Below are 15,493 nucleotides of genomic sequence, written 5' to 3'. Positions count from 1 at the left end.
CAGAAGTACCAGACCAAATGGCTGCCCTTGGAAATTATCTACCAAAAAAAAGGAACGAAGTAAAAGTAAAAGTCTACCAAGGTGGTAGGGGAAAGGCTATGGTAGAAAACAAAGCATGGAAAGTGGGAGGAGACATGGGGCAGGGAGAGGTGGTGGGGGGGGGTCAGTTTTTTAGTGTGGCGGTGAGGGATGCAAGCTGGGAAGCTGGTCTCTGAGTCAAGGGCTCAGTGAAGCACTTGGATATCTGGGGGAAGTGTGTTTGAGGCAGAGGAAGAGCAAGTGCTTATGCCCTGAGTTGAGAGGGAGCCTGGAGCACATCTGGGGCTGAGGGAGTGCCAGGAACTGGAGGGAGGTGACAACGACTAGCACCCCAGAACCCTGGCAAGGCCCCTGTAGGGCCTTTCATAAAAGCCTGACACCATGAAAGGAACTTAGATCTGCATCCACTGGGGAAGGGAGTAACTGAAGGGCATGAGCAGGGAACTGACAGATTATACTTGTTGCTCCCAGGCAGTATTATGGGGGGCCCTGAAGGCCCTTGAAAGGACCCACCATGGTGTTAACCCTGAACAAGATGACACATCAATCAGGAGAGGCTGGCCATGCCACAATGTGGAATACTCAAACAATTCTGGTGCCTTAAAACCAGAAATCATTCACTTCCTGCTGGTGGCATGTCTGTCACAGGTCACTGGTGAAACAGCTTGTTCTTGGAGCATGGGAGAGCATGGCCTTCTGCCTACAAGTGACACACGTATTTGTGCTCATGTGTCCCTGGTCAGAGCCAGTCACAGACTGCACTTGAGTTCAACAGAGCAGGAATGCATATCCTCCCATGGGAAAGGCACAGAAAATCAGTGACCATGGGCAGCCCACCGTGCCTGGGAGGCCACACAGCAGGGCATACTGTAGCTTAGTCAATTTTGCTGGATTGTGAATAGACTTTTGCGACAAGAGCAGATGCAGGGAAATGAGCTAGAAGGCCATTCCAGCAGCCCAGGCAAGGGAGATGGATGAGAGATACGCTTCCACACATACTGGGTGCTCAGGGCCTTCCAGGGGTGGGTCCTCAGTTTGGCAGGCCCACAAATTTGACTTTGTCAGTGCTCACAGAGAGGATCAGAGGGCTGCCACACAGTAACCAAACTGATAAGGAATCGATATATACATTTGAATGCTAATTCGTTAATCTGTGGTTTTGGGTGAGGAGACACACTTCCCCTAGTGTTTACAAAAGGACTCTGAGTTTGGAAGCTAGGCGGGCCTGCATTCAAACCCTTCTTCTGTGATTTCTTAACTACTTAATAATGGAAAAGCTCACTAGCCTGTGAGCCTTAGTCTCTCCATCTTCAAATAAGCCGTTACTTCAGAAAAATTTGCAGGGAAGAATAACTGATTTACTTTGTGTCACGTGCTCAGCCTAGAGTCTGGGCCATGGTAGCCGTTCAGTAGAGAAGAGAGATCATTATGATTGAATTTTTATTAACAATTAGCAGATGATCGGCCTGGATACAGAGCCAATAAAGAGATATTTGCAAAAATCATGGGAAGATGACATTCTACAACACAGACTATCTATGTAGTGGCCAAATTCTGTTCCCCTTGATCCATCTCCCTGATATTAAAGAGCTTTTTCTTCAGGATATGGTATGGTTTCTCAGATGTCAGCTTTCCTGAGACCTTCCAGTCTTCCTGCCCTCTGTTTATACTAGGTCACTTCAATTGCCCTTGGGTTTTTCCACATTGACTCCGCCACACACATTTGTCGGTCCCAAGGGTGCCATCCACAGATGGTGGATGCCATCTTCTGTTTGGACCCTCACTAAAGGTCAGTCTGGAAATATCAAGGGTGTCTTAAGGTTACCCCATGTGGTAACCTCCTGCGGGGATCACACCCTCTCCAAACACAGAAATGTGACCAAAATGAGGATGTCAACACTTGCAAAAGCCTGAGGGTCAAAGAAGACTGTCAGACCATCAATGATTTATTGTGAGCATATTGTTAGTGAAAGTTTAAAAAGGGGATTGGTTTCTTTGTTGCTTTCACATCAAACTTACTAAGTATTATTCTGACTGATAGCCAATAGTGTGTTGTTTTGCCTAGAAGTATGATGTTGGAATATGGAGGACAGCCTTATGGCTAATTTGCAATGAGGCCCACTAATTTTTTTCTTTTTTTTTTTTTTAAGATATATTGATTTGACAGATAGAGATTATAAGTAGGCAGAGAGGCAGGCAGAGAGAGAGAGAGAAGGAAGCAGGCTCCCAGCTAAGCAGAGAGCCCGATGCGGGGCTCGATCCCAGGACCCTGGGATCATGACCTGAGCTGAAGCCAGAGGCTTTAACCCGCTGAGCCATCCAGGTTCCCCGAGGCCCACTAAATTTTTCAAGAAGGACAGTAGATCCTGACAAGTGGTGTGCCAGTAAATGCTAACAACCAGCTCTTAGCAGAATTGGGGGCCCCCTGATTTGTTAAAGTAGAAATTTGTAAATATTTCCACCACACCTATTTCAAGCCCCCAACTTGACATTGGATAGCCCACAAAATTCTTGTAAATTTCACAGTTGGATCTCATACGTCAGGATAAGCTGGCTCAGGCACATCGATCATGGATGAGGAGTGAGATAATCCCAGGTTCCGTTGTTAGCTCTCTTGCTTACTACCTGTGTAACTTTGGCCAAATTACTCAACATCTTTGGACCTGGCTCGTAGGTGGCATCCGTCATGCTAGTTTCCTTCTCCCCATTGCCTGAATGGGAAAGTACCAGGTGCTCCCTTGTTGTGTCTCCTGGGTGGAGGTGAGGACAGGAGACAGGTAGGAATCTTTCGAGAACTGTGCACACAGCTGCTATCTCTTTTTCCTGGGAGCATTTCCAAGAAGAGACTTAGATTTTTAAAAAATGTTGGAAGATAGGGGAAATCAGTTGGGGGAAAGTGAAGAACCACCCAGATACCAGGAGCTCAGTGTGGGGAAAATACACAAGGATGATTTGAAGAATAGATGGTTGAGTTCCCCTAATATTAGCTTTAGGGAAGAGGTGAGAATTGAAAGAGGGAGATGTTGACCTTGACATGCATGTAGACAAATAGCCAATTGAGCATGTTTCTTGGCTTGGGGAATCTCTACGGGTACCATTCCATACAAATTAGTTGAGTATGTAATGTCAGAACGTGGCTACGGCCACATTGAAGTCTTTCAACTTCAGGTTCAGTTTCCTTACCTGGAAAATGGGGATAATAGTCCAGCAAAGAAAGGATGGCACAAGTAGGGCAGTAGCTAATGGTCAAGTGTGAGGAAGAACAAAGTGGATCCAAAAGCCAAGTGTCACACAGTGTCAGGAGAGACTGGCCGTCTACACTGTACACGAAGGAATTGGTTGAGGACTTCAAAGAGAGCTCTCCATGGGGACTGGGTTCAGGAATAAAGGGGAGGCAGGGGAGTTAAGGGAGCAAGGAGATTACCCTTGAGAAGTTTGGAGGAGAAGAGACAAAGGGAAATGGGATCTCACTAGCGGAAGGTGCGGGGCTCCAAGGACAATCTAGTCTTTGTAAGATCGGAAGAACTTGACTGTGGTTATATGCTGATGTGAGGGAGCCACTGGAGAGGGAGCTGGGAGTCTGCACAGCTGACTCTTCCTACCCTGCTCCACCTTGTCTCAGTGCCCCATCGAATCCCTCGTCCAAGTCTTTTTCCAACATGTGATTTAGTGGTGGTACTAAGACCTTGTGATAGAAAGGTGGGGGACAGCAGCTGGTAACAGAGCTGGGCGTGCACATACCACTCCGCAGAACAAGGTCCGGCTGTTAACCTCATCTCATGGCCATCTCTAGATACCCCTGGGAGTTCTCAGGTACTCCTCAAACCCACATGCTGTGTTCTCCCCATGAGATACCATAGTGTCTGGTTTCTCCTTCAGCTTCCCTTTCTGCTGGTGTGTTGGAGCTCCCACTTGCTGGCTCCTTGGTGCAGCCCTGCCGTGGTCATGGCCTTGCTTTGGGCTTGTCATATCTCAGCTTCCCTACCTCACCCTGGTGGGTGTACCCTGATCCCTCCCACTGCATTGTATCTTTCCTTCGGATTCTTCCACTTCATCTCCCCCTTGCCCTCCAATTTTAGAGTCCCATCCTTTCCCAGACACCATGTTACTATGCTTCTCAAGCAATGGGATATCCACACTCACATTTTTTAATTTTGTTCCCCAACTGGCAACAGTTCATCTGAGAGTGATCCTTGGATATTGCACTGGCACCACCAAATTTCCTGATGGCTACTGCTCCTCGGTAAGGGGGTGTCCAACTGCAGATTGTGGCCCCTCATGCTCTGTTACATTAGTCATAGATATGGCCATTCCATTTCTGGAAATCTTAAACCCTGGGTCCAGTGATCAGAACCTGAGGGCCCCTCTCCCGAGCTTTTCTCAAGGGGAGTGACCCCCGAGGAGGCTTCAGTTTAGCATCTTCCCAGTTGGTGAGGCTGGGCTCAGTGGGCCAGCTGCAAGCCCTGCCTCCTGGTCTGCACCAGGAAAAGTGAGCAAGCTGTAAAGTTCACTGCCCAGAACTTGTCACAGCCGAACGTGAAGTGTTTAACAATTTCCAGTCTGATCTTTGGAATTTAGAAAGAGATTGAGTCATAGTGGGAGCAAATCGTAAATGCTCCCAGGCCTGTCTGAGAATCTCACAGGGGACCACAAGTCCTCTTCTAAAGCCATTTCCCCTGGGCTTGGGTCTTGGCCAGGATAATGCATTGACTTTTGGGTTGATCTCAGGCATGACAGAAATCTTCCAAGTGAGCCACAGCAGTGAGGGAAAACCTTGCCTTCTTCCCTCTAGAATGGAATACACTGCAGGCCTTTGAAGATTAATCACTTGACAGAAGCAAACCGATCTCAGTTAATTCTACTGGAGTCACCTCTTTCTTTGTGGCTTGAATGCAACTCTCCTGAGGAACGTAGACTAGAATGCAAATTTGGTTTGTAGCTCCAAAATCAAGGGCCTCTCTCAGATACCCAGTCCCCTCAGCAAAAGATTCAAATCCTCCGTATCCAAAATGGCTCGACTTTCTTTCCTCTCCCCTCACCCGGCCTCTTCTAAGGCCATGTCTGGGGGGCCCGTTAGTATAGCGGTTGCTTTCAGAGCCCCTGGAGTCAGACTCTGAGTTTGAATCCTGACTCTACTTCCTGACGAGCATATGATTTCTGAAAAATATCTGAAGTTTATTCTTCTAAAAAATGGGAATTAGAGCACTATAGTAGTTTGCTAGGGCTGCTGTGATGAAATAGCACAGACTGGGTGGCTAAAAAATCAGACCTTTATTTCCTTGCTGTTATGGAGGCTGGAAGTCTAGGATCAAGGTGGAGGCAGGAGTGACTTCTCCGGAGGCCTCTCTCATTGGCTTGCAGATGATTGCCTTCTCCCTGTGTCCTCACATGGTCTTTCCTCTGTGTGAGTGCATCCCTGGTATCTCTATGTATCCAAATCCCCTTCTCTTATAAGAGCAAAGTCAGATTGGATTAGGGCCCTCTCTAATTATGTCATTTAACTTAATCACCCTTTTAAAGACCCTGTCTCCAAATACAGTACCATTCTGAGGCCCTAGGGACTATAGCTTCAACATATGAACTTTTTAGTGGGAAGAATGACACAGTTCAGCCCGTAGTAAGTACCTACATCACAAGGTTCTTCAAAATAAGATAATGCATGTACATGCTCAGTGAATCATGTGGTGTTCTCTGGGACAGTCAGCTACTCTTTAGGGAACACATTCATCTGGGGCACCCCCTCCTCTGCCCCAGTTGAGCCCCCAATTAGCTGGCTGCCCTGAAGCACCTTCTGTTCACAGTCCTTCGGGAACAAGATGCACTTACAGTCCTGTGGTGGGGGAGGCCACAGGTTTTGTCCAGGGAAATGATGCAAAGGTGGCAAATCATGGGACATTTGATCCATTGACCAAGCATAACAAATGTGCCAATGGCATAGATGGGATCCAGACAAGTTTCCTGGAGGCGAGTTGAAAACAAATGTATCATCTAATGCCCGGTACCACCGGTTCTTGAGCCCCCAGAGGGCAAGTGTTACCCTCTGTTGAACATCCAGTGAGAAACCCAACTCTGAAATGGGATCTAAAGTGGGCCTGGTATTTTGGTCTCCACTGTAGGATGTACTCAGCCCTTCAGCAGCACTAACTCTGGACCCCCTAAAATGTGTCTACCACTTTGCATAGAACAGGGAGTTCTTTGGTGAATGTGGTGAATTAGAATTAGCCCCCTCCAGGCATTCCTCCCTCCCCATAGGATCATCTCTGTTGATGCTGCTGGCAGAGTGAGTGGAGCAGGTTCAACATGGCATGATGTCCCCACTCATGTTCCTTCCTGTCCCTGCTCACCCTGCTCTGGCTCTGAGAAGAGGCTCCAGACAAACGTACTTTTTTTAGTCCTGGACAGGGCCTCTGCCCTGGCCACCTTGTACACAGGGCACATGTCAAAACTTTCCCCTTTCCCTTTCCACTCTAACTTGGAGCATTTGCACAATGCCAAGGATGTGGCCTGGCATTCAAGGCCCTCAGGGACCAACAGCTTGGTGTTAGAACAAACATATGCAATTAGAGAAGGCTGATGGCCTTCATCACAAATGACCTCAGGAAAGGGGCTACCTGGTGGGTCTCTGGAGAGCCGAGCTGACCAAGTGACAGGGTGCAGAAGAGGAGTGGAGAGCCTGGACCAGTGTGATCCAGATGGCAGAGAGCTATACTGTGGGCCTAATTGACAGCTGTACTGTCAGTGGTCCTCAGGGTAATCTTGGGCAAGGAACCCAAGCCCTTGTACTTCTGCAACCTGTTGAATGAGTGGGTTGAAGGGGGTGGTCCATGAAGCTTCCTGTGGATTGACTGTTTGGTGATATACAATATATCAAGTTTGAAACAGACAGGCAGAGAGGTAAGAGTGGGGCTGGGCATCAGCGGGCCAGCAGGACCACAGCCAAGCACTCAGATCTGTCTTCCATGTGACTGTCCCAAGCCCTCCTTGTAATTCACATTAATGTCTTATAATGCTAAGGGGACATTCATGCCGAACTCTAGAGAGCAATTCTGGAAGCATTAACCAAGAACCAAGGCAGTGTACAGGTCTACTCCGAGGGAAGCAGTTTCTATAACACTTCATGAAGGGTGAGGCAGGAGCAGAACACCAGCCCTCAAAAACCACAGCAACAGATCTGGACATGCCATAGATAACCCAGAAGATGGAATGATGATGAAAAATTGTACCTGGCTTGGCTATGTGTGATTGCTGGAGATGAATTCCTACTTATTTGTATTTGATATGGAGAAGGTGAATATCACAACACACAGAATATCACGACCAGCACAGTGAAGGCTGAGGGGCTATCCCGCTTCTGTCCGCCAAGTCTGTGCAAAAGCACACTCAGAATAAGCTAAGCTGATTTTTCTTACTTCATGAGCTTGGCACTCGTGTTTTTCTTAGAACCAGGGAAGTAATACATTTTGATTTATTAGAGGGGAAAAAAATCATGCCTTCTTCCCATTCAGCTTCTGTAGAACTCCCATCTGAATATTAAAGGTCAGCAGTACCACCAAGATTATTAACATTAACATTAACCGCTCCTCTATGAATTCACCAGGAGAGGGCTGATGTCACAAAGACATTTAAGAGGAGCTTTCCTATGGTAAAGGAAAGGATCGGCAAAAAGCCTGGCACAGACTACCAAGAAGATGGCACATTCCCTGTCCTCTGGAAACCCACAGCCTAAATCACATGACTCCCAAGGAGACTTGTTCCCCTCACTTTCCACCCCACCACCTGCCAACACAAACTCAGGAGGCTCTGAAAGGTTAGCATGACCATTGTGACATGGTCGCAGAGCATGCACGGCCTCAGCAGGTGCTGGTGGAAATGCCCTGTGTGTACAAGGGGCAGGGAAGGATATACATCAAGTACCATGTTCAGAACTTTCCAGAAAGGTGAGAGGAAATGTATTAGATGTTCTCAAGATTGGCTTCTATGGAGGAACTGGGATGGTTTCTCCCCTGTTTATTGTCAACTGTGGTTGCCATTATTTACAAAAGCCATATGTACTCATTGTAACAGTTAACAGTCTGGAGGTTTTTCTATGCTCACACCAATGTAATGGTTTTTATTATTGCGCTCTATCATTTTGCAAGCTGTAAACCTGAGTGTCTCTGTGAGATGTTGGGAGTATGTGAGTGAGCGGGGTGAGGAAAGTGAATGCAGGGAGAGTGTAAAATGACAGGGGACTTTGACTCTCCCCTGGGGCTTGGATGGGAGAGGGAGGATGAGCAGGTTTGCAGGGAAAGACAAATCCAAGGCTACAGGGCTGGAGCAGTTGAATGAGTCTCTTGATGAGCAAACTCCTGGAACTTTGAGCTGAGAGAGGTTGATGATGTAACTTTGACTTCAGCATGGAAGAACATTGTAGGGAACTGGGCTTTAGTGCAAGGGAGGGAACCCAGTATGGAGATGGGTACCAAAGGAACAGTATTCAGGACTCCAACTGAATTTAGTTGTATTTAGTTCTGAAATCCAGAGAGAAAGACAAAACAAAAGAGCCTTTGGATGGATGGAGAAAATATGTGGGGGTGTCGAGGGGTGGTGGGGAATCTTGCTTGAGAGGGTGTCATATGGTAACACTTGCCTAATAATTGGTTTCTTGTAGGTGGATTTAGAGAAACTCTGGTAACTATTTATTGTGTTTAGTTTGATTGAGTTACAGAAATTCAATAGGCAGCATTATAAATAAAATTGCTCTATAGCAATTGAAGTATGATTTGAGATCAGACACATTCACTTGCCTGCTGAGGAGAAATGCAGGGAATGATGAGCAGAGGAGGGTGAGTAGAAAAGGCATTCTCAAAGCATGAACAACAGTGCTGTTTAGTCAGGACAGAGATGAGACAAGGATGGGCTTCCCAAGTCAAGACCTCAGAGAACTTTGAGCAGAATGGTGGGTTGGAGAAAGCAACAAAAATTGGACAAGAATGAGAGAGACAAGAATGAGTGAGAAATGCAACCACCGAAACAGACAGAATACCCCAGGACCCTTGGTCAGGGTGGCCATAGTCAGGGGATGGAGAAGCTAAATGCAAAAGCCTCAGCTCAGAGCCATGGGTGAGCTGATGAAAAAGTAATAGAGCCTCCAGTGCTTTCCCAGAGGCGGATAGGGGTAGAACTTGGGGCAGTGAGCAAACTATTGGGCTTCACCATTGGTTATCCCTTCTGTGGGCTCCTCTGAGAGCACAGGCTGCTGGCGACAGGGCCACCAACCCTGGCCACACACATGTGTGTAACAAGGACCCCCACAAGCTCGTGATTCCTTAAAACTGAACACGTGCCTGCTGGCCCGCAGCAACTGCAGTGAATCATCATGGTGGCCCCAGTTCTCGGCTCCCTTGGTGAGGCACATCAGCCTTTGCCTTAGTCTTGAGTGGTAGGTCCCCAGGAGTTCCGGACTGGGTTGTGAAATGTAAAATGAGACCTCCAAAGTTGTCAGCTTAGGGAACAGCTGTGATGTCGAAATCCCATTCCTGATTGTGTGTTTCTTTCTCCCTCCTCCTTTAGACTGCTGTGTGTGTGGGCATCTTCTCGGCTGGCAGCCCCACCGTGCCCGGCGCTTGATGTCCAAGGTTTTGACTGTGTGGGTTTGTGTCTTTCCGGCAGGTGTCTCCTCTGCGACTTCCCTGATGTCCCTGGCTTGGGTGCTAGCCTCCTATCACAAGCTGCTGCGGGACTCCAGGGACGACAAGAAGAGTATGAGCTACAGAGGGGCCCTCATCCACCTCTTCTGGCGCCTCTTCACCATCTCATCCAGAGTTATCTCTTTTGCCCTCTTTGCTTCCATATTCCAGCTCTACTTCGGGATCTTCGTGGTGGTTCACTGGTGTGCCATGGCCTTCTGGATCATCCATGGCGGAACAGATTTCTGCATGTCCAAGTGGGAGGAGATCCTCTTCAACATGGTGGTAGGGATTGTGTACATTTTCTGCTGGTTTAACGTCAAGGAAGGGCGGACTCGATATCGAATGTTTGCATATTACACGATAGTCTTGACCGAGAATGCTGCCTTGACGTTCCTTTGGTATTTTTACAGAAACCCGGAGACCACTGACTCCTATGCGGTGCCAGCACTGTGTTGTGTCTTTATTAGCTTTGTGGCTGGGATCGCATTGATGCTCTTATATTATGGTGTGCTGCATCCCATGGGGCCGCGGGCTAAGATTTTTGCCAGCTCCTGTTGTGCCGAGCTGCTCTGGGGCATCCCTTTGCCCCCCGATGTTGAGCCCATGGCACCTCAGACCCCTGGGTACCGGGGGACCCAGGTCACGCCTACCAGAGCCGTAACGGAACAACAGGAGGATCTCACGGCTGACACTTGCTTGCCCGTTTTCCAAGTGAGACCCATGGTGCCCTCTACCCCGTCGGGGCGTCCTTATCCCCCAGAAGGGCCCCTCATTAAGATTGACATGCCAAGAAAGAGATATCCAGCTTGGGATGCTCATTTTGTAGACAGGAGGTTGAGAAGGACTATTAATATTCTGCAGTATGTCACCCCCACCGCAGTAGGCATTCGGTATCGAGATGGACCGCTCCTCTATGAGTTGCTACAGTATGAGTCTTCACTCTAAGAGCATCTTGACCCAAGTTGAGAAGGGGACCTTACATTTGGTTTGCGGTAAACACCGCTCACAAGAAATATAACCCTCCCTTCCCCCAAAACACAAAACCACCACCACCACCACCACCATCACAACCACCAATGCTACAAAAAAAAAAAAAAAGAAAAGAATAAGTCACAACCCCTTCAGATAAGCTTTCTTTCCAGTCGCTGTATGTATACAAAGATATTCTCTATGTTTTGTAAGTAAAAACAAAAAGAAAATTTTCTTTTGTTTTTTACACATAAGAAACAGTATTGAAAAAAAAATCCCACACTATGGTTCATAGGGTGGAGAAGGAGGAGTTGTCTCCACTCCAAAAGAAAAAAAAAGTTTTATACCTTACACCAAGTGTAGATCATTTATGGGATTGGTGCTGATTGAAAGATCAAAACAAAACAAAACAAAACAAAAAACACAAACAAACAAATAAAACCTTCAACTGCCTTATGCCCTTAGGTGCTGAGTTTCATTAAGTACTGTCATGTTTCCTCATGCAAAACTCTCTGGTGACTTATGCACCAGGAGAGAGAAAATTCAACAATCAAATGAAACAAATCTAGAAACAAAATGAAAACCAACCAACAAAAAACCCCGCAAAGCAATCATTCTTCCTATCCGATTATTTGTATTGAACAAAACAAATTTACCAAAAGCAAAGGTATAGAAAACCCTCCTCCTCTTTGGTTTCTCTCCCTGTCCCCCGTCCTTGCCCCTAACTTATCAGCGCCTTCTAGGAGCCAAAAGGCTGGCTGTTTGAAACTCAGATGGCTGGAAAAGGTACTTGAAGGCTGACTACGTGCCATTTCAGCATTCAACTGCTAAGAATCACATTTGTTTCCTGGGATAAAGCAAAACAGGACAAAACAAAAATCTACCCCAATAATTCTATAAGAATAGGAAATTCTAATGCAAAGTAAAGGAGATTTCCATTTATGTAATCAAAGAACATCAGTAATAATAAAACTCAGCATAGTAGCAAAAAGAATAAGACATCAATTTAAAGGCACAATACTTAAATCAGTGACCGGCAAAAATGATTCGTTCTGTCATTTTAAGGCCGTGAAAGGTATACAATTATCACATATGATATTGTGTAAGGCCTCTTTTGTTTCCATTTGGTGGGAAGCCTTAAATTGATCTGGAAAGAATTCTTCATTTTTTCATTTGTGCTTTTTAAAAATATTAACAAAAGAGGAAAATTAGAATATAAAAAAAAGTCAAATTGTAATAACTGACCCATTTCAAAGACTGTTTGGTGCTTCTGTCTTTCACCATTGTGGTTGGCTGAACGTCATTCAGCTCACTTGGTGCATCTGGGTTGAGTGGGAAATTTTGTGTGTGTAGTGAGTGTGTGTGTGCGTGTGCATATATGTGTGTGTGTGTGCCCATAGCACACGTATATATGTGAGTTTGTGTCTGCTGCAAGGTCTTGCCAGAAATGTAGAAAACAGATATAAGTCAGACTCCAGGTATGGCTGAGGTGGAGTATAAGGGTTCTGGGGAGCAGACAGCGGGGAGGAGGGGCTAGTGCTTGAATATCAACCCCTGTCTGGATGGCGAGACTCATATCAGCAGCATACTCTGGGTCTTCGAGGCCACGTCATTTGGGTGAAGATTTGATTCAATTTATTTTCACATTGTACCAAGTTGAATTTCTGGAGGTGTTGCAAGTGTTTTCAACCATTTTTAAATGTTATTTTTCAAAGCATTACTCCTATAAGGAATATTCTGTTCTAGGGCATCTTTTCAATCCCATTGTATCTCTACTTGGGCACAAAAAAAAAAAAAAAAGGAAAAGAAAAAAATCACAAAAAGAAAAAAAAAATCTCCACAAAAAGATATATATATATATATATATATATATATATACACACAGATATATGTATATATATACACACACACATATATATATACACACGTGTGTGTGTGTATATATGTATATGTATATATACACACACACACACTATTTTTCAGTAAATACTGTTTGTCTTTGTTGTGTGGAGCCGCGATTTTTTTTTAATTCCAGGTATAACTGTTTAGGGTGCAAGACCTCATATTGAACTATTCTCAAGAGAAGTTCAAAAACTGAGGATTTTTTTTATGTTTGTGGGGTTTTTTTAAAAATTATTATTCAAAGAGGCTTTTCTTTCCCACCCCCCTTATTGTTTATCTAAATCTGTTTAAAAAAAAAAAAGAAAAGAAAAAAGAAAAAAAGAACAAATTTTCAATTTCATTTCAGTTGTAAACTGGATGCTCCTTTTATTTTTTTGGTCCAATTCCTTTGATTTCTTTTATTATTACTACACTTTGCAGTGCTGTCCTGTCTCCCTCCCTGACTCGGTTGTCCCCTCAGGTCCTCCCTGGCGGAAAGGAGGAAGGGAGGAGAGGTGCAGAGAGCCTGTGGCCCTCGTGCCCACCCATGTAGGAAGCATGATGCCCAGAGCACACCTTGGCCTTGGCAAAGACCACCCATGCGGGACTGTCTCCGCCCAGCCCAGGACAGGCCCGTGGGCCACTCAACAGTTAATTGGGAATTCTGATCCGGTCAGCGGTGCTTTTCCCTTTTATTCTGCTTCCCTACCGAGGGCTTAGCTTGCTGCTTACTCTGCTGAGGCTGGAGGTGGTGAGGCCATTTGAGAGGGGCCATCCCATCCTGGCTTTCTGGGGTCCCAACTCTCGTCTGCCTCAGCTCTGGGGCTCTGTGTGCCTGGAGCCCTCTAGACGTCCATCACCAGAGCAGTCCTCAACAGTGGACCCCATGCATCTCTTTGGGGCCTCTACCACTTTGGCTTGTTTGCCTGTCCTTGGATTTATTTCCTTTTTCTTTCTGTTTCATTATGACACAGCCACAAGCTTTAATTGGCTGCTTGTATTCTACTACTACACATTCGGCATGTGCGTGCACATGTGTGTGTTTCATGTGTATGTTTATGTTTACACGCAACTGAGAAAATCACCGAAGTTCATAGACCTGGAGTGTCAAAGTTGGGGTGACAACTTCCAACTCAGGGAGGCCTCTCTGGGGCCTTAGCCACTGGGAACAAATGAGAAGATCACAGAACATTTCAGAAATCCTTTCTTTTGACCTCTGAAGGACTGGGCTTGGCAGGACTCAGGCAAGAGGGCACTCTGATCCAATGAAATGTTACTCCCCACCCCTCCATCATGCCCGTTACTTTCCTAAGGATGAAAAATGAAAATATGCATTATGAGCAGGGAAATCTGGTTTTGCATAGGGACAGAAGAATGAAGATAAGTCTGGAAACAAAGACGAAACATGGGAGGGAGGCAGGGACACATAAAGAGAATGACTAGAGGAGACTTTTCATCAGACTTCTTGGCACCATCAGCCTCTAACTGGTCCTTGTGTTTCCAATCATCTGGAGACCCTTTGTCTACTAGTCCCGACCAGCTGCTCCCCTGTGGTCTCTCCCGCTCCAGTGTGCCTCCTCCCACCTCGCACAGTGGCTGGCATTTTCCACCCAATCCCTGGGAGATCTGTCTCCTTACCTGGAAGACTTTGGTTCTGAAAACCCAGACCCTTCAGGCTCCTCTGCATCAAGGTCACTCTTTGCATTCAATGAGCACTGGTGACTTCATCCCACACTGAGAATCTACTCTTAGTCTGCCATTTGCTTGAGTGCCTGGCGAACCCCTTATGGATCATGAGCCACCGGGTCAGGCTGCCCCAGTTGCCCCCACCCCCAGAGGGAATGCCTGGCAAAAACTAATTAACTCTCAATATTTAGTTCTGGTAGAAGATGAGAGTGTTGTACCAGGAGCTATAGAATAAAATATAAAGCTAGTCCCTTTTCTTTCCTTATTGCCACCTTTCCCCCATCAAATATGCCCACAAACCCCATAGAGACTTTGGCTCTTCTTTTCATTCTCAGATATGTGAGACTATCTCTAAAATCTAGCTGATTTTGTTAGCGTCATTTCCGTAGGTCCTGTTTCTCCATTGCTCAGCGGATGTGCCTCCTCTCTGGGCCTCTGCATGAAAGGAAACCCCATTCTCCTCAGATACCATTGAGGTGAGGTGACATCCCCTGAGCTGCTTGTCACAAGCCTGAGACATCCCAAACAGGAATTCATGTCTCTCAGGGCCTTGATGAAGGGTCTTGATGAAGCTAAGAAAGTTTAAATTCATCAGATGAGCCCCCACTGGCCCCACTCACCCTCAAAGTTTCTCTTATCTCAAATATGTTTCTCTACTCTGTCTCCAGAACATAGGGTCAGACTTGTCCAAACAAGTTGGGAACCAGGGGTGCTATGGGGACCAGGCCCCATCGCTCTTGATGGCATGTGCTGCCAATATGTCCCCTTCCAGTGGAGGAAGGCACCACTTCCTTATGGTCCCAGCAGCCCTCCCACTCTACCAGATTCCTCTCACTCTGCCTCCCCAGGCACAAATCCAGCCAACACTCTATGGCCCTGCCCTGGTGGCCTAACTTGTCATCACCTCAATAGCCATGGTCCCTTTGAATCCCAGAGTGGTTTAAAAGAGTACAGAGACCTGTCTGGACCATGGTCATGAGGATGGTTCTATTGGCCTCGTGGCATCTCATGGCATCGGCAACAGGCCCTGTCCCAAAAAAAAAGCCTTATTAGAAAAATTTACAGGTTTTTAGAAAACACCAAATGATATCAACTTCTCAGTTCTCCCTCTACTTTCACTCCCATACAGTCATAGTGGCAGAAGCAAAGGTTTCTGAGGCTGATCTCATTTGCAGAACCTCTTAAACAGACAGTACCCCATTCCTTTGTATACACCAAAACTTCCCTCGCTGTGTTTATGTGTGCGA

General features: G+C 46.3%; 1 protein-coding gene across 1 annotated transcript in view; it reads left to right on the top strand.

Moving 5' to 3' along the window:
* XKR6 (XK related 6) overlaps positions 1-10,963 on the top strand; it is a 312,057-nt gene extending 301,094 nt beyond the window's left edge. Inside the window, exon 3 of the mRNA XM_045997706.1 lies at positions 9,691-10,963. Within this exon, the coding sequence (XP_045853662.1) occupies positions 9,691-10,655 (965 nt within the window). The 3' untranslated portion in view covers positions 10,656-10,963. The remainder of the gene's footprint in view (positions 1-9,690) is intronic.
* The last annotated feature ends 4,530 nt before the right edge of the window (positions 10,964-15,493 follow it).

The sequence above is a fragment of the Meles meles genome, chromosome 2 (assembly GCF_922984935.1).
Source record: "Meles meles chromosome 2, mMelMel3.1 paternal haplotype, whole genome shotgun sequence".
Classification (NCBI taxonomy): domain Eukaryota; kingdom Metazoa; phylum Chordata; class Mammalia; order Carnivora; family Mustelidae; genus Meles; species Meles meles.
This window is presented reverse-complemented; position numbering and strand designations above follow the sequence as displayed.